The sequence below is a fragment of the Centruroides vittatus genome, unplaced genomic scaffold, assembly GCF_030686945.1.
Source record: "Centruroides vittatus isolate TY-2023 unplaced genomic scaffold, ASM3068694v2 contig_862, whole genome shotgun sequence".
Lineage (NCBI taxonomy): Eukaryota > Metazoa > Arthropoda > Arachnida > Scorpiones > Buthidae > Centruroides > Centruroides vittatus.
The window spans coordinates 1,831,072-1,851,177 of NW_027122562.1; the positions used below are offsets into that span (position 1 = coordinate 1,831,072).

Below are 20,106 nucleotides of genomic sequence, written 5' to 3' on the forward strand. Positions count from 1 at the left end.
AACAGTATATAATTTCTACATTCTTTAAGGGAATAAGAATAGTGTACATTATTTTATGAATACTATAATATTGTAGGCCTAATATTGTAGCTCTTGTTTTAATTGGAGTAATAATACATTACAATAAGTTATATTTTAGACAAAATGTAGTTTATTTATAAGATTCTCCATAAATTTTTTATTTTTATAATTATAAAATAAGCATTATATATTATTACCAATAAATGTTACTTAGTAGTCTTATGTTCTTATTATTATTTTCCATTTTTCTTATTGTAGATAAAATCTTTTAAATAATACTAATAATAAAAAAACTATGATATTAATAGCTCAATGAAAATAAATTTTAAATAATTTTGATATAAATCACGTTTATCATTTACTAATAAGCGTGCACGGAGTAGTGCATTAACACGTGAACACATATTAAAGTAAACGGAAGATTATCATCATGCGACAATAACAGTATAATCACGTGTAATGCATGTGGATACGATGTGTTCGCCAAGCCGCCAAGGACAGCTAGCATCAAAGTTACAATTAAAAAAAAAAGAAAAAAAAATAGACAAGTGATGAAGAGGAAGCTACCTTCACCCCTCAGATTATAGCATCCCTATCTAATCTCATACTCATTATTAATATATATATATATATATATATAACTTGAATGTTAAGTAATGCGATTTACTGTTTATAGTAACCTTGACCGAATATATTTGTCCGTGTCCCCTAAATTAATTCTGTATTCATCACTGACATTTGGAAAGTTTCCACTTACGAATTTAATACCAAACACCTAAAAATAAATCGAATTCGGCAGGGGGCGCTTCGAAATCCTAAACAAAACAGTCCAACATCTTTTATAAATGTTTAGAAAATGATGAATTTGACAAGGAAAAGGTCTGTTCTGAAAGATTGCTTGAATTGTAATAGAAACGAATACGAAATGAAGGTAAATCCTGTTACATATGTTAACGAACGAGAAAAACAACTGACAACGATTGAATTGAGGAATGGAGTTAAAATGCCTTTGCTTGGAATTGGTAAGATTTATTTTTTCAATTAAAATGTTTCAATTAATTAGAAACGTAACACGTGCAACAGCTGACGTTTGATTTCGATTTGTGTTTTTGTAAAAATATACAAAATTACATGCGTGTATGGTAATTGTTAATAATTAATAAATGATTAGAAATTAAATTTTACGATTTTGTTAAATGTTTCAAGGATTAATAGTTTTATAGATTTTGAAATTATTTTCACTTGATTTTGCTGTTCATACCTACTAATTTGGAAAAAAGATAACTAGATTAAGAAAAAAATAATAACATCCTGTTTCTTTTCATGCTGTTATTGTTTTTTCCCTTTGATTTTACTTTCTTCTTTATTTTTTATATTATATGTACTGTTATTTTCTGCATATTATATTGTTTACAATTCCAGTTTTGTATTGAAAATAATTACTTGTTATTTACACTGAAAAAATGAGAATTATATAAAATTGACAACTAATATTTAACATGTGAGACTTTTAAAGATAAGAAAATAAAATTTAATCTTATCATAATTGACACTTCTAATTAGACTAATTTACTTTTTATATATTTTTTTCTTATTTAAATTTTGATATTATGAAATTGATTATTAAATTTAAAACTTCTTAATATTGAAAATAACTTTTTTTTATAGCTTGATGAATAATTTCAGGATTATTACAATTCATTTATAAAATTTGTTTGCTCAGCTTAGATAATTATATGAATTTTTACTAAATTATAATAATATAGCAAATTTATGTAACATTATGTTACTTAATTCATTTAATGCAAATATAATTATTTACAGGAACATCTCACAGCGGAGGATATTCACATAATGCTGTTGTTTATGCTCTAAAGAAATGTGGTTATAGATTAATTGATACTGCGAAACGATATGGTTGTGAAATATTTTTGAAAGATGCTATAAAGGTGTTTATATATTATTTTGAATTCCATAGTATCTAAATATAAGTAGAATTAATGATATTGGAGTACTAGTTCAAAATTTCTTAGCTATTATAAGATAATATATTTTATGCTTAAAATTTTAACAACTGTAAACAATGTACTTAAATCAGTTTTATCAATGCATTCTATTGATAATATAAAGAGATGATAACATTAGTATTTTTTATAATTTCTAAATAACAAAATAGATTTATCTATAATTAGTTGTGTATTAGAAGATATATAATAAAAATTTATATTATTATTAAGTTTAATACTAATTAAAAATTTTTAATAACTATCTTAATATTTTATTCAGTTTGTAAGTTATTCAAGGCATTCCAACATAGACAATTATTAATTTGATATATTTTTTAAATTTAGGAAAGTGGCGTGAATCGAGAAGATATTTTTTTAACAACTAAATTATGGCCAACAGATTATGGCTCCGTATCTACCAGAAAAGCTTTTTATGAAGCGATGGAGAGATTAGGTGTAGATTATTTAGGTAATTAGTGATTTAAAAATTCATTTTATTATTTATTTATTTAGGTTAAACATTTTAGATATAAATTAGTAACTTCAGTTATCTTTAGGCTACTTATAAATTTCGGAAATGAATGAATAAAAGTTTCAGAGTTATTAACAAATAGAAGTTATTTGGTTCTATTAATTTTATAGATATGAAAATTAGAACTATAAAAATTTGTTATTTTTCAAGTAATTTTGATTTAAAAATCTTTGATTTTTAAAATACCTTGTATAGTTTTTTTTACAAGATTTTTTTGTTCAAATTTATGTTCATAGTAATTTTCAATGACTTTAGTTAGATTAAAAATGAAGTTTTGTATCCTATAAATAAAAATTATTAACGAGAAATTTTCTTATAAATTTGAATTTTTTTCATGGTATATAATATTTTTAAAATGAGTTTTAAGTCTTGATGGTTAAAGTAAAATTACAAATAACATTTTGTATGAAATAAATAAATTCATTTTTAATTTTTCCTTCTAGTTTAGAATTGAAATTATGAAATTTTTAAAAAATAAATTTATTGGCCTTAATGAATATGCTTAACAAAATCTATCTAATTAGTTTTTTATCATCAGGAATAAAAATAAAACTAAATTTTCATTAACCTTATTTATAGTAAAAAAATTTTTTGTATAGCCAATTGTTTATATATATCAAAGTTTGAATGTAAAATTTCCAGAATACAATTCAATTCTATATAAAAAAAAAAAAAAAAAATAACTGCATTGCATAAACAAATTTTATAAGCAACAATAATAAATGCCATAATTTAAAAATTCCATATTATGTTTCAAATAAATATTTTTAGCCTAATCTAGGCCATATGCAGCATTGGACAGAACTGAATATTATTTACAATTTAGATATGAAATGTTAAATTGTTACATTTTGAATAATTTTGAAAACTTAAAATAAAAGTGATTTTTGAATTAATTAATATAGTTTGGTGCCAGTTACATTTCTCCATTATATCATATATTTATTATAATGTATGTTTATAATATTTAATTCATTTTGTCGCATAACTAGATTAGATTATATTATATAAATAAAATCAATTTGGAATTTATAATTAAGTAGCTATTTAACTAGATTTGATTACATAGTTAATTTATAAATTTCAGTTTGATTTCATTTTTACTGTTTTTATTTGTTATATAATGTTATATATATATATATGATATAATATATTCATATATTATATAAACATTTCAAAGAGTAGAAATTATAGATAGTTGTGTTACAGATGATTCATGAACAAAAGTTTTACAGCTAGTATAGTAAAAATATAAACAATATGATTGTATAATGGTTCAAAATTATGTTATATCTTCAAACAAAAATGAGTTTTGTTTGAAGATATAACATAATGAAGTTTGAAAATCAGTTTTGAATATAAATGGAATAACTTGATAATATTTTCATTAGTTTGCTGGAATTACAGATGTTTTTTCATACATATAAAATTTAATTGATAATTTTAGAAAAACTTTATTTTGGTTTTAATAATTATTTTGTTTACAAGATGATAATACAACTTTTTTTAGTCTATTAAAAAATTTTGTCTAAATTATTCTTTTACTTATTCATCTTTTATTTCTTTCTTCCTGTTTTGTGAACAAAATGCCAGATCCACATTACAGTTAGATCTAGATCTTATCTCAAAATTTTAAGATCTTTGAAAGGAAATTTTATTATACATGGAGATATACCTAGTTTTAACATAAGTTTGATGTTTAAGAAAAAATCTGTTTAACATTAAAATTTATAAACAATAGTAATTTATTAATTAAATGTTTCAAAATAAAAAAATAAGAATATTAACTTAATATTTTTAATATGTATTATTAAAAGTAACATGAATTTCCTAACAGAAATTATTTATTTAGAACACATAGTAATAACTTATTTTACATAAACACATTAATAATTCTAGCTTTTAAATGGTGAACTACAATCTAACTTTTTTTATAGAGTTGAAAAATAAAGATTTTAATAAATTTTCTTTGCCATTGATAAGCAATGTTTTCATTCTGGGTTGCAACATCTTTCAAAAAAAATGTTGCAACCTAGAATTTAAAAGAAACTGTCTAATAAAATCACAGATATACAGTATTAACATTAACTAACTATTTTATCTCAGACCCTAAATATTCTATAAGAAAACAAAGTAATTTTAATTAAAAGTTATTATCTTTCAATTATTTGCAGACAGCACAATGCTCATTATATAATATTATGCTATTATTATTCAAGAGCCAACAATAAAAAAACATACAGCAGTAAGTGAAATATATTATTTATATATCTCATTTCTGCAAATTGAGTATTTTGAGTTTCGGTTTTAATGATTATGTATATAGATAAATATATAGGAAAATTGAGAGTCACAAAACATGTTCTTACATTAAGGTGTGAATTATAGCTTAGAACAATTTTTAATGTTTTTGACATCGTAGCCTACAAAAAGAGGTTTATGTCAAGATCATTTAATTGTGTGTAAGTTTTTTGATTGTATTCATCTGTTATTTTTAGAAGTTTTACTTTAAGTTGCCAGCTGTTTTGTGATTCCTGGACTGGAATAAAAAGCATATAAATAGGCAAAAAATCTCAAACTTTGTTTGTATAGCCCTTAATTTTCAATAATGAAATTAGTCAAAATAATCCTGGGCTTCTATGTACAATTATGTATATAGTTTAGAAAGCTTATGCAATTGAATAAAGATGATATATATATATATATATATTTCAGAATCTTAATTTAAGAATATCACAATATAGTATGATGTAAAACATTGAAAATTGAATTCATTTCAAATGAATAAGATAAACTATGGAAAATAGATTTTAATGAAAATAAAGCAATAATAATGTCAAGTTGATTATTTACCTTTCACAGCATACAATAGCGAGGTCGAGGCCGAAGTTTTAAATGCAAAAATGTGTATGTCAGATGTTCAGCGCTGCTTTCCTGTAAGCCTGGAAGTTTGACAATGACGTTTGGAATGTCGGGCATGATTCCACTGACTTTCCAAACACCATTGTCAAACTTCTAGGCTTACAGGAAAGCGGCGCTGAACATCAGACGTACATGTTTTCGTGTTTAAAACTTCGGCCTCAACCTCTCTAATAAAATTACAAGTAGGTTATACTTTGTGTACAATTTAAAGTATAATATTATAATACAATTTAAAGAAAGAGAAACTTTATTAATAAACTACCAATTTAATAATTAATAAAGTATGATGTAATATTCAAAAATCTGTTACTACAGTTAGTTCAATTTATTTTTATTGTTTAAGTAACAATGATTTATAAATTTGTCGTTTCTTTGTAAATGCTAATGAAAATATTGTGGATAATTTCCATTTTCTTACTTTTTATGTATAGATTTATAGCATAGATTTTTAAAACATACATCTAAAATACAAGGTAAATAAATGCTTAAAAAACTAAATAAAATATCTCAGATACAGATTAAATTAGGTTCAAGTATCAATTGTTTACACTTTTAACAAAGTATTATTACTATAATAATAATAATAACTCTCCCCATGGTCACCACCTGGTTTTGGTGAGAGTGCACAGTAATTTTATTGATTCATAGAGCAATGCAGGCTGGAGCACAAGCTCCTGATAGGGACACCCATGCCAGTAAAGTCTATGGGGAGAAATGAAGCTAAGAGTGACCACACCTACATTCTGTGGAGATATTTAACATGATAGTGTGGCTGTTGGCCATATTAATGTATATTTTTGTATTTGATAAATTTATAAATTTAAGTTAGGTTTAAGATTTCTTTTGTTTCTCTCCCTTTCCTGTTGACAAAAAAAAGACTTCCTTTTTAATCACTTTACTATCTAATTGTTTTACTACCTGATGGGGAGTGATGCCTCCAATGAAAAACAGCGTTGTTAAAAACAAAGTAATAAAAAACAGAGAGGAGAGGAAAAGAAGAAAGAAAGACAGAAGGGATCTCGGCTCTTGACGAGAAAGGTCGTGGAGCACGGGTTGTAAGTTGGAATGACATAGGATAGGAATTGAAGCTCGACGAGTGAAGTTGAGACGGAGAAGCTATCTAGTGTTAAAGTAGACAAAAAACTTCCTACTGAACTGCCAGTTTTATTGGACAGATTTGACAGTGGATTATCGACAAAGTGAATGAGAGGTACCTACTGAAATAGATGATCGGAGGCATCAGTAACCCTGCCCCGTGTCATGGAGCACCCAGAGCAGAAACCCGGGTATTTCCACCTTCCCCTTTTTCTGTACTTATATTCTCTCTTTCTTCCGTTCTTATAGTCTGTAAGTAGGTTTAAGATAGATAAGGACCCTTGTAATATTAGTAGTATTGTTTTATGTATTCTGGACTTTGTAATTTCACTGCCTACACATTGGGATCCAGTGTAAAAAGAACCCTGTAGCGTAGCGAATAAAAGTATAGTTTTGTAAATTAACAAAGTGTATTTGTTAATCCTCGCTTACCATTCTCTGTCAGTTATCACAGTAGTAACCAGGTCTAAGTGTGATACCAGCTTGCACATCACCCGGGTTAACAAAGTTGACGTTCGTGGGTTAGGCAGAGACTCATGTTCAAAAAATAGGCCACAGTCTCCCTTGCTTATCAGTGGTTAAAGCAGTGCTGGCCTAAGCTAGGCTACTGCAATGCCCTCAACAGATGTGAGGAACCAATCTAGCCTTGGTGTTTGTGGCAATGCATCCACAGACCACAAAGGCTGGAAAATCATGCCAATGGATGAAATGGACAATAGAAATGAACAAATTTATTATCCATACTTACTACACCATCACAAGACTCAAACCAAACATGACAGCATACAGACAACAACTACACCATAGATTTACACAACAATATCCTCCTCACTGTCACTGAACAAAGGGTTGTTGATCAAAAAAAGAGCAATTATACACAACAGCCTTATACAAATAACACTTGAATTTATCAAACAACATGTTGCTGATCAAATACATCAACAGACATTTAACATTAATGAAGATCATGGAACCTGCCAGGATAGTCCAGCAACAAGCACTGATAATAGCACATACACAACAACAATCACTAGTGATACTACAGACACTTCTTCATCCACCACTGATAACATAAACATAGATTCAGTTAATATGCTTTCACTTTTATTTCAGGAAACACTCACTAAATATACAGGTACTGTACAGATCCCAAAGACTGCGAATACCAAAAATCAACACATCCAAGGTAGTAGGAAAAACACTAAATTATGTAAACAATCACTTACACTACATTCATTTAACTTCTACACTCTTAGACATTCATACATTAGTTTATTCTGGGGCAATCACAATAGTGACATACCATTGAAAATACAATCACAGACTGTATACACACAAAACACAACTCTATCACAAGCCTGCCTGGCAGAGAAGGATATAAACACAAATAAATGACATTAGCAATTAGGAAGGCTGACACAATACCCTAAAAACAACATAAAACTCAAATTAAAGAAACAGCTCAAAAATTAAAAACGTTTTCAAGAAAATCATAACACACAAAACATGAACATCACAACACACACATTACAGAATACATTGATAAACGAAAACAAAAACTCTCAGCCAAAGCATATATACTCAAACAATACAAAACATATTTACTACAAAAACAATAAAACAAATTATTTACAAACAATGAAAAACTCTTTTACAGACAAATCAGTACCAAAACAAACACTGATACACAGCACACCAACATAAGAAGAACTCATAAATTATTGGTCTTCCTTTTGGTCCAGTGCACACAATGCTGATGCAGACAGAATTGAGGAGGAGAACAAAAACTTGTACAGCATACCAACTATGCCTATGTCTGAAATAAACATACACGACATGTGCTAATATGCTGTTAACAGAACACACAACTGGAAGACATCTGGTGTAGACAACATTCACAGTTTCTGGTACAAGAAGTTTACATCACTGCACTAGGAGCTAGCTAAATATTTCAGTAATTTAATCAATAGATTGATAAAAATTTTAAAATATGATTACAAATGAAGAATAATAGAGAATGATTATATTAAAGTTACATTTAGATATTATTAAAAAGTTATTATACCAAAAATATTTATAAATTATCTACTTATTACAACAACATACATTTTTAATAAATTTATCTTATTCAATAAAAAATAAAAATTAGAAGTAACAATAAACAAACATTATTATCGATGTCACGTTTTAGAGTTTTCACCTCTAAAACGTGACATCGATCACCACTTACAAGATAGCAGCGCTCGATGTCACGTTTTAGAGATGAAAACTTTGGTTGCAACTATGCTATTGTTTCTTCTATTTTTTCTTATAATTTTCACATTGATGATCGATAGGGTGTTTCCCACGCCAAATATTGTATTGCAAGTTGAAGAAAAACACTGAGATCAGTGTATGCGTGTTCCTAACGGTTTGGAAAGAAGTTTTAATTCAAATTATTAAGCATTCTGTTCTTTGTCGGATTATTTTCCGTTCAATTTTTTCACTAAGTTTCGTTTTCGCCTGATGAGTGTTTTTCTTCAACTTAGAATTTTCACATTATATCCTTTTCAGACAAACTCTCAAGGAAGCGATATTGAAATCAATTAAAATTAAAATAACTCATAATTTCTAAATAAAATTGACTTTTTTTTTCTTTAAACAGAATTTTTTATTTTAAATGGTTCAAATTATTAATATACATATGAAATAATTCTTTTGCAGATTTATTTATGCTTCATTGGCCTCTTTGTCCTAGTACATGTTCTGACAAATGGAATTTATTGCATGATACTTGGAGAACATTAGAATGCCTTTTAGATGAAGGTATTATTCCTACTTTGGCATTAAATTATGTAAGTTTAATTATTGTAATAAAGCTTATATATTTGTTCTTAGGTCGCATTTCTGCAATTGGTGTTAGTAATTGTAATATTGATGATCTTGTAAAATTTCAAGAAAATTGTACCATAGTACCTCATGTTAACCAAGTCGAATTTCATCCTTATCACAATCCAAAGGATCTTAGAGACTACTGCAATGAATATAAAATACAATTTGAGGTAAATTTTTAAATAATTTTATATAATTGCTATTTAATGAGAAATATTCATGAAAATAATTTCATTTATATATTTTATTAGGGTTATTGTCCTTTAGGAAAAGGTAAACTATTAAAAGAAATGCCAATCATTGAAGTGGCAAAACGTTGTAATAGGACACCAGCTCAAGTTTTGATTCGATGGTCAATTCAGGTATATAAAATTCTTCCATTAAAAATATAAAAGTGCAATATCAAATTCTGATGCCTAAATATTATTTATTATCCTTCATAGAATGAAGTGATTACAATTCCCAAATCAACAAAGATTGAACGAGTTAAGGAAAACTCAATGGTAAATTTATGAAATATTGCACTTAATGTTTTCAGTATAATAATAATAAATTTATTAAATATCCATAATTTAAATATGAAATAACTTTTACATTATTATTCATACCTCAATATGCTTAATTTTATATACAGAGCATCCAAAAAGTTACTGTGCAGTGAGAAATTTATAATGACATTAAAGTTATATGTATGATATTACATATGAGACCTGTAAGTTTATATAAATACCATACATATAACTTTCTCATTGCACAGTAATCTTTCAGACATCCTATATGATAAATATTTAGAGTTTTTAAATATCAAACTATATAAAAGCATTTTATCCAAAATATTCTGTAGTAAATATTATAGTTTGAAAATTTGAATTTATATATAAATTTTTTTCAATTGATCATATGAATATTTCTAACTACTGCAATAAGGTTGATTGTAGTTGATACAAGTTCAAATTAGTATAAGTTATCATTTGTAATCTGAAGTTAATTTATATCAGCCAAAATTTGATTTTAGTGAGCATTTTCAGCAACTAAAGTGTATGAAAAAGAAAAGAGGGAAATCGTATCAAACAATGTTGTTGAAATATTTTAGAAATTAATAAATACATTTTTTGTTTACATTTATGCATCAACTTTATTGAGTTGTTTTTCAATTAAATGGGTAAAATTTAATAGTAACGAAACAAATTTTATAAATAAAATCTCTATTATTGCTTTTCATTCAATAAGTCTGGTTAACTAACACATTTTAATTATTCCTAGCTATTATATTTTTTCCTTTGTTGTTCAATATATTTTAAGTTTTACAAAAAAAAAAAAAAAAAACATTTTCAATGGTTTGAAACTAATTACATGACTTTTTGTTATAATTGTTTCAGGTAATATTATACTTTCGTTTTATACTAATCATGCAATGCTATCACAATTACTCATTCTAATTGTGACCTGTTTCTATTTAATAAAACATAAACAATAATTTTTAAAAGTTTTTTTTAATTTTTACTCCTACTATTTTCTTATACTTCTGATATGTTTCAGTTTGAAAGATTTTCATCTACAAGGCATTCACTTAAATTTCTATCTTGTGGCAAAAGAGATTGTTCCAGCATTGCACAAGTGTAAACATACTTATTCCAGTGTTAAAATAAACTGATGGAAATCAATTTAAGACAATTCAGCATAATATAGAAATAATCTGACTGCGAAGGATAAAGACTACATTGCAGAAATTGATAGAAAAAAGTGGGTTTTATTTTGTTAGAGACCATATAGAAAATGACTGCATTCAGTGGTAATACAAAGAGGTAGATAGTTGAGAGTGGTGTTATAGATGGCATGTAGCATTTTTAGTGTTACTGTTTTACAGCTTGTTATAGGTCTCTCCAGTTGACATGTGTGTCAACTGGAGAGACCTATGACACTACTGGGTACACATCATATACTTATGTTTTTAGGTGACTCCACAGGAAAAAATCAGAGGGTCAAGTCTGTAGTATGACATAGCACTGTATTGTATTGGTACCAGACACTGGCTGTATTTGTGTCAATGGCAAGTCATTAAGCCATTTGTCCACCATCATGTTCAAGATATTCAGATAACGTTTACTATTCAGTGTGCCATCAATGAAAATGTTCACTCAGAATCCACAGTAGACATTTAGGGTAAAACACACTTTGTGTCACATATGTTACAGGCATTGTGGAGCATGTTTTGTCCAGTGGTGCACATTGTAATAGTTAAACAATGCCTCACCAGTACCTAAAATATACTGAAGAAGTCGTGGTTCATGATATACTGTAAATTTAACATTGCATCATTTCAATCACTGTTCAGCTTCCTTTGCATGTTGTGCTGGTTGCAGATAGCAGCAGAATGGGTACATGTCATGGTAATGTATTTGTGTCTGCTGCAGTCTACAACCTAATCAATGCTGGAAAGATCTCTTTTGCCTCTGAATATATGTTTAAGTAGACACCCTGTATATGTATCTGCTAAATTTTAGATTCAAAATTAAACATACATTTTATATATCAAATAGTTTTATGGAAATTTAAAAACATTGATGTAATTACCTAATAAATCTGAATTTTTAATCAAAGTATATAAAAGTTCTACTTTAGCTTTCAAAAAAAAAAAAAAAAAAGGAATGTTAAGAAGGGATGCCTATATTTTATATCAGTATCCTATTCCCAAAAATGGGACGTTCTGTAGAAAATTGTTAACCTTGAACCTATTTTCCATTATCTTAAATGGGAAAAATTATAATACATTACAACGTCAACTCAAAACTCCCAACAAATTTCTGAAAATGACATACAAACTATATAACTATATATTAGAATATAAAATGCTTAAAACACTGACAAGAATATTGTAAATAGAAGATATTTAGAGAATAATATATTACTTATAAAGGATGATATCTTTGATGCAAATTATAGAATAATAATACATATGGATCATCCTCAAACAATTGATTGATTTTTTAATATAGTTAAAAAACAGTTGCTTTGTATGCAATAACATGTACAGTGGTGCCTCATATAACGTACTTAATCTGTTCCAGGTGCACGTCCGTTAAGTGAAACGTCCGTTATACGAAACACATTTTCCCATAGAAATACATGTTAAAACATCTAATTCGTTCCGCAGCATAAAATAACTGTGCTGTATCATTAAAAAATGAACATGGGGTGCATTCTTTCATTCCTCGGTCGTCGAACGGCAAAAACGGCCACTTGTAGCAGTAGTTTACGGTGGAAAGCAACATGGTGTCTTCCATGGCTCAGACAGTTTCGTTTCCGGATCCATTATGTGGTTTTATGAATGAAAATTTAGAAATTGTGAAAGCGCGAGTTAAGCGCACGTGGTGATGTAAGTGTCTTTTACGATTTTTTTTCGAATGGTAGCCGGCATTCTAATTTTTTTCGTGGCTATTTTGAATGCTTTTTCAACAAATAATCCATTTTATGGTTTAATTTTACAATTGGGACTCTTCTTTTGCCTTTAAAAGCTCATATTTTAGAATTATGCATTCCTCCATCACGATACTATTGATAGTGCGGGCGCCGCCATCTTTCTTTCTTTCACCGTCATTCCTAAATGCCTACAAACAGCAGCGCACTCCCGTAGTAGCGGAGAAGCAGATCGACCGCTATTAAAGAACGCACCCACGGAGCAGTCACCAATTATGCCGGAAAGTCCGTTGTTCGCAGCGTCCGTTATTCGAGGCGTACGTTATACGAGGCACCACTGTACTGTCCAATCTCAAATATCATGTGTATTATTTCCCCTGCTATATCATAAATAACAGAAAAATGATTTGTTTTGAAAAATGCAGACAAAAAATGTCAATAAAAATGGTACTAAAATGCAATGCATTTTTAATGTTTCTGACATTTCTTTAATTGGAGAATTTAATGATATCAGAGCCTAAAGTGTGTTTGAGGCTTTCTGCTATAGGAAGTATTGATATTTTATAACATTGACACCTTTTTCAGAACCAGATATATTCAAAGATGCATAATTCATTTTTTGATACTCAAGATGATTTACAAAATGTCTACACATATAATTGTGACGTTCAAATCAATTATATTTAGGATCTAACTTATGACTTTTCTTACATATTGTTTTGTTAAAGAAGTTGTATTAAATTTTTGGGGCATAATTATAAATTCTTATGTAAATATTATCTGAAAAACATTGTATTGAGAGAGATGTATATTTTATGAAGTTTGGGTATTAAAAACCAAAAGATGATGTTCTGGAAAGATGAAAGAAAGATTAAATATGTTACTTATGTATTTTGTGTTATATATACAGTATATTTTATATATGTGAATATTCTTAAGCAACTTTTTTGTGATTCTAAAATATAATTGCAGAAATAGAGAAGTTTTACTGTAACTCAAACACCTGTAACTTGAATATTTCTTTAACTTGAAGAAAGCACTTGGTAGATCTCAATGGGATAGCATAGAGATTTAAAATCTCCAACTTGAATTTTGTCAAAGTTGAAGGTTTTCATGGTCCCCTGATCCCCTGACACTAATTTATATTACTTTTAACTTTCCTGAGTTGAATTTTAATATTTATTCTATCCAAAATGATCCTAATTATCAGAATTCCATAAAATTTTCAGACAGTTGTATCTACTGTCCAACACCCATTTGTAGACAACATTCCAGTTTAAAGTAAAAGGTCCTCTCACTTTATCTCAACAAGATGTATCTGCAAAACTGTTAGATTTCACTAGTTACATTGAACATTTTGCTGAAAGATTTTACATGAGCTGTTAAAAAAAAAAAACTATCAAAGATAATTTATATAATATAAGAGAGATAAAAATACAAATTATTCAGAATTGGCATTTTTCACTCTATTGTTCTCTAACGTGAATTGTCTGTAACTCAAAGCTTTTCCTTGCTCCTTGAAGCTTCAAATTAGAGAAGTTTTACTGTATTTCAAAACTTTCTTGATAGAGTGAACAAACACAATATTTTCAAAATATATATATACAGTAAAATTCACTTGTAGTCATTTTGGGATTCAATTATACTGATAATATCATTCATTCAATTATTATTATCAGTATAATTGAATCCCAAAATGATTACAATAAGTGGATTAGAATTTTCACTACTACTAGTTCAAATTACTTATTCTACTTAATGTTATCTTCATTCAATTAACATTGTTAATTGAGTGAAGATAACATTAAGTAGAATAAGTAATTGGAACTAGAAGTAGTGAAAATTCAATTATACTGATCATTCATCATTCATTCAATTATTATTATTAATGAGTAATTGGAACTAGAAGCAGTGAAAATTCTGATTTTACTAACTTTGCACTAAAAAGATATTTTACAAATTTTTTTTTTTTTTTTTTTTTAGAGGATTTTTAACTTGATGATAATTGTAATTAATAAACCTTCATTACTAATTTAACATTATTTAATCTGTCTCGCATATAGTTTAAATTGCTGGCATTTATTTCCTAAACTACTGTGTTGCAAGCAAACAATGATTAAAGCTATTAACATTTAACATTTTAAAGCATTGATTAAAATCGATTAACTCTCCAACCCTGCTGATAATGCACAACCATTATCAGCAGGGCTAGGGACTTAGTATTTGTTTTTGCTGACTTTCACTTCAGAATTGATGGATTATATATATAATCCATTATTTCCTCACTGACATGTAAGGCCGCGACTCCACTAGCTGTAAAAGGGCCGTAAGGCCGCGACTCCACTAGCCGTAAAAGGGCCGTAAAACCCCTCACCGTAAAAGCTTTTAATCACGTGACCATGATATTTTACGCCTGAGCAGGTCGTAAAACCAACGTAAAAGCGAGTTGAGCAGTGTTCAACTTTCGAAGTGAATACGACCGTAAACCGGTACCATCCACCAATCAGAAGTCAGTTAAATCTAGGTCATCGTAACACGGTGCGAAAATGGCGGAAAATGAGCTTTTATGTATGTTCTCTCGTGGCTACTCTAGAAGATCTGGAAAGATTTATCGAAAACATCTGAAAATATTCATGTATCTACGACAAGAGGTATCCCGATTATAATAATGGACGCCTAAAACACGCGATATGAACGGCCAAAGGAAAATCCTTCAATTTAGAGGAGTATATAATAAAAAAGCTAAGCTTATAAATGCTGTATATTATCTTAATAATATAATAATAAAAGTAAATATATGAAAGTAAAGATATTACTTTACTATATTTGTAATTATAGTATAGAGAAAACTCGTAGAATATAATTATTGTCTTTATATCGATATATCACGTCGCGGCCTAATTCTTTAGACTAATTTACTAATCAGCAGTGTACTGGTAAAGTAAATACATATTATTTGAACATAGATAAATATAATAGTAATATAATAATAATAGCTGGTGGGCCTGGCGTTGCTCGGGCAAAATCAACGATAGTGAAGATTAAGATTATTACATTATAGTCAACATTACCCATTTTCACAGAATGCAAGAATTGGGATCCCCTGTTTCCAGACTAATTAGAGAATTTTTATATGGATCTAAAAATATGTTCGATTTCCTGCAAAAACGAAAAAACTGCATCTGCGTCTTGCACGTCGCTTTCTCTTGTTACTTAATTAACACTTCTATTGTTACATAGCACTTTTATAGTTCACAATTCTATTGTTACGTAACATTTTTATTGTTTACAATTCCATTGTTACGTAACACTTCCATTGTTGACACTTCTATTGTTACGTAACACTTCCATTGTTACGTAACACTTTCATTGTTGATGGAAGTGTTAAGCCTTAATCATGTCTCTCCCCCCGTGGGGAGGAATTTCGAAAAATCCCTTCCTAGTGTGCATTCTCATGACGTACCCTAACTGTGTTCCAAATTTCAACTTTCAACTCCTAACCATTTGGGCTCTGCACTGATTTTTATTATTAACTCGTCTCCGTAATGTATTTAGAAGATTTAATCCTGTCCCACTTCCCTATGGGGATGAATTTCGAAAAATCCCTTCTTAGTGTGTGTTCTCATAACATACCCTAACTGTGTACCAAATTTCAACTTTCAACTTTCAACTCCTAACCGTTTGGGCTCGTCTTGATTATATATATAGATAATGAAGAATTTTTTTGTACTTACCAAAAGAGGATAAGATTTGATCAGATGATGGCTGGTAGTTGATGGAGAAGGAAAATGAATCAGTATTTGAAAGTTTTGGAGTGTTGGATGAAGTTTTCTTTATACTTTTACACTAGAAATTTCTGATGCAGAGGGCTATTAGAGCCCTCTGCATCAGAAATTTCTAGTGTAAAAGTGTATGCATAGAATTGAAAATAATTCTGAATAAAAAAAAACTGAAATTGGATCTTTGCTTTGTGCATCTTGAAATATACCAAAGTAGATGTGATACCATTTTTTAAAAGTAATGCTTTTTTTTACATTGTCCTTTTTCAGTAACAATATTTGTTGTCTGCATATTCCATAAATTATTTTAACTTAGCAGCGTTAAGAGTTCTTTACCTTTCCTTCATCAGAAACTTACATTTGTATTAGAGTTCATCTAAAGTGAATTCTTCATCATGGGATTGCAAAAACTGATCATCATCCAGCCTCTCTTACAAGAACCAAGAGCTTTGCTTTTGCATCAGATACTTCATTAATTTCTCTAATAGTCTGTAATGATTGAGGACATAATTTATTCCATATGTCTATGGAGTCACTTTTTCCATGCAGCATTGATGAATTCTGTAGTTTTCCTAATGTCAAAGTTGCTTTAGTGAAGCTTCTTTATTCACCTCAGTACTATCAACCAGATATTGCAAAGCAATTGCAAATAATAAACCTTCAATGTTGCATTAATACCCTGATCCATTGATTACAACAGAAATGTATTTGGGAAAAGAAAAAGAACCTGAACATTACAATCAGCAGGCCTATGATGCCCAGGAGCATGAGGAGCAGTGTACAAACAATATTGTTATCTTCAGAATATTTATTTATGAAGGATAAGAAATAGATTTTGATATAGTCATTGAAGACTTCCCTTAAAGCCCAAGCCTTGTAGATTGATCTCCAGGCAACAAACTTCAGGATTCCCTTTACAGCATGAGAATTTTCAAAGTGGTAAACTAGCAATGGGTTCACTTTTACATTGCCAACACAATTACATCCAATAAGCAAGATAACAGTGTGTTTAAATGCTTTATATTCTGAGACTTTCTTTTGATCTTGAGAGATACAGTAAAAGTACATGAAGGCATCCATTTCCAACAGAGACCCATTTTATCAAAGTCGAAGATTTGATTTTGCATTGTACTCTCCTCTTCCAGTAATCTTGTGAAAATGTGCCGGAAAAGGCTGAGTGTATGCTATATTTATTTATACGCAATCTTTTTCACATTCTTCTGAAATGAGATGAGGCTTTCTGTTTGAGTAGGATTTCTTACATTTTCAATTCAGAGTCAGCAGATATTGCTTCTTTGATTTTTGTATCATCCTTCTTAAATCTGTCATCAGTGATTTTCTTTGAATGATAAATTATTCAAACAACTACGAAAACTCGATAAATTATCACAATAAAGTCATCCATGCCGTTTGCCATCGGGCTATATAATGGCTATATTAAAATTATCAAACAATTTGACCCTAGAGGGAGGCGTTAGGCGCCATCTCGTAATAAATTTAATAATTTATTATTATTATGTTTATTAATTATTAAATTTATTACGAGATGGCGCCTAACGCCTCCCTCTAGGGTCAAATTGTTTGATAATTTTAATATAACCATTATATAGCCCGATGGCAAACGGCAGTGGTTGACTTTATTATGATAAATTATTCACTTTGCTTTTTCATAAGCTCTTTAAACATTGATATGGCTTCTGTTGTATAACCATAGTTGATCAAGGTAATCCACCATTCATAAGATACATTTGAAATTTCTCAAATAACTGGTGATGACTTATTACGTGATGCAAATTTAAACAACTTACAATTGTTTTACAACTTTTTATCTTCTCATGATTTGCAAAAATCATATATATTATAGAGTGAGATAACCCTGAAAATAATTTAATATCTTTCCCCCCAGTTCAGTCGTCTATCATGTCCATCTTTTGTTCAATAGTTAAAGCTTTTTGTCATTTCGTCTTTCTGCACTATTTAATTTTTATTTATTTATTTTTATTTTGTTTTGAGCCCATAACCCTCAAATTGCACAGAAATAATTCCTTTATGGCAAAAAGAAAAAAGGCTGCTGTGCCTGATAAAGTGGTTTTAAAACGGCTTGATAAGCAAGCCAGTGGCAATGCATTCTTATCTGGTTGTATTAAAGTGACTTTGCTAGGCAACATTCCCAAAGAGTAAATACAATTCAAAACGTAAAAATTAGACATGTGCATAACTGAAGATTATGTTGCCAGTTTTAGAATAATATAAATACTTTTTTAAACCATAATATTCAAATATTACTTAATATTTCTTAAAAGTTTTTCTCAAAACACTTGTGATACCAAAAAAATTATTAGTTCAGTTCTATTTGTTTAATTTAAACATCATTTAAAAAACATTTTTATCAGTAGATAAAATGTTTTTTAGGAAACGATTTAAGACTATTGGCAATCATAAAATCAGAGATAACGTAACATAAGTCCTGTATGACTTCTTGTGTAGGTTAAAATATGAAATGCCCAAAGATTATTTTTTATATCATTATATCTGTTTTTCTTCTCTTTTCAGATGTATAAACTATAAATTTTAGCTAATTAAATAGCCTAAGTTTATTATATTTTTTGATTCTTCACTTAATTATGTATTATAAGGCATCCTACAGTATGTATGTCTGCTGAGTGTATGCTATATTTATTTATATGCAATCTTTTTGACATTCTTCTGAAATGAGATGAGGCTTTCTGATTGAATAGGATTTCTTACATTTGATAAATTTATTGATATAATTTTAATATGTTTAAAAATTATAATCAGATATTCCTAAATTTTGATGTTCTTTAATTCCAACTTTTTTTTCAGGTTTTTGATTTTGTAATTCCTGAAAAAGAAATGATTATTTTGAACAATTTAAATGAAAACAGACGTTATATTGATATCAGCAATATGCAATATAAAATTGACAATCCTCAACCAGATGGATATAAACTGAAAATGATAGCTGATAATGGAGAAGAAAAACTGTATTATAGGAATCACAGTTAGTTATTACAAATAAGAATTTATAGTTTTTGTATATTTAAATATTTGTAAATATTTATGTATATAGTAATTTTCATTTAATTGATTATTTAATGTATATTGTTATTTATTGTCTATAGTTGTGATTCATACAAATATTTAATTCACTATTGAAAATTTAAAAAGAATGTCTGTTGAACATATCATAAGACAGAACCATTTAATTTAAATATTTTCAAATGTTTTTAGGAAAATAAAAACCTGACGTTGGACAAAACTAATGTATTTAGTTTGGATATTGTTTTGTTTTCATCTCTAGTGTTTTGATATAAAATTTAACAAATGCTGTTAGCAGTGCAGAATAATTTATTGTAAAATTTATACATAAATTTACAGTCTTGTATACACATAAGATACTGTATTTGTGATTTAAAGTGTTATAATATTTCAATAAATTAAA

General features: G+C 28.3%; 1 protein-coding gene across 1 annotated transcript; it reads left to right on the top strand.

Annotated features, from left to right (window-relative positions):
• The first annotated feature begins 686 nt into the window (after positions 1-686).
• On the top strand, positions 687-20,003 carry LOC136982722 (uncharacterized oxidoreductase ZK1290.5-like). Its single transcript, XM_067279290.1, has 9 exons — positions 687-1,043; positions 1,846-1,970; positions 2,373-2,496; positions 9,280-9,381; positions 9,454-9,617; positions 9,699-9,809; positions 9,891-9,950; positions 19,488-19,665; positions 19,896-20,003. Exons 1-9 carry the CDS (start codon positions 878-880, stop codon positions 19,901-19,903), a joined length of 1,038 nt encoding a protein of 345 aa, XP_067135391.1. The 5' UTR covers positions 687-877; the 3' UTR covers positions 19,904-20,003.
• Positions 20,004-20,106: the final 103 nt, after the last annotated feature.

Bases quoted from the DNA above. Each gene is read 5' to 3' on its own strand.
- LOC136982722 (XM_067279290.1), top strand. From the start codon at position 878: ATGATGAATTTGACAAGGAAAAGGTCTGTTCTGAAAGATTGCTTGAAT. The intron at 2,497-9,279 runs GTAATTAGTGAT...ATTCTTTTGCAG, and splicing joins ATTAGGTGTAGATTATTTAG to ATTTATTTATGCTTCATTGG. The intron at 9,382-9,453 runs GTATTATTCCTA...ATTTGTTCTTAG, and splicing joins AGAATGCCTTTTAGATGAAG to GTCGCATTTCTGCAATTGGT.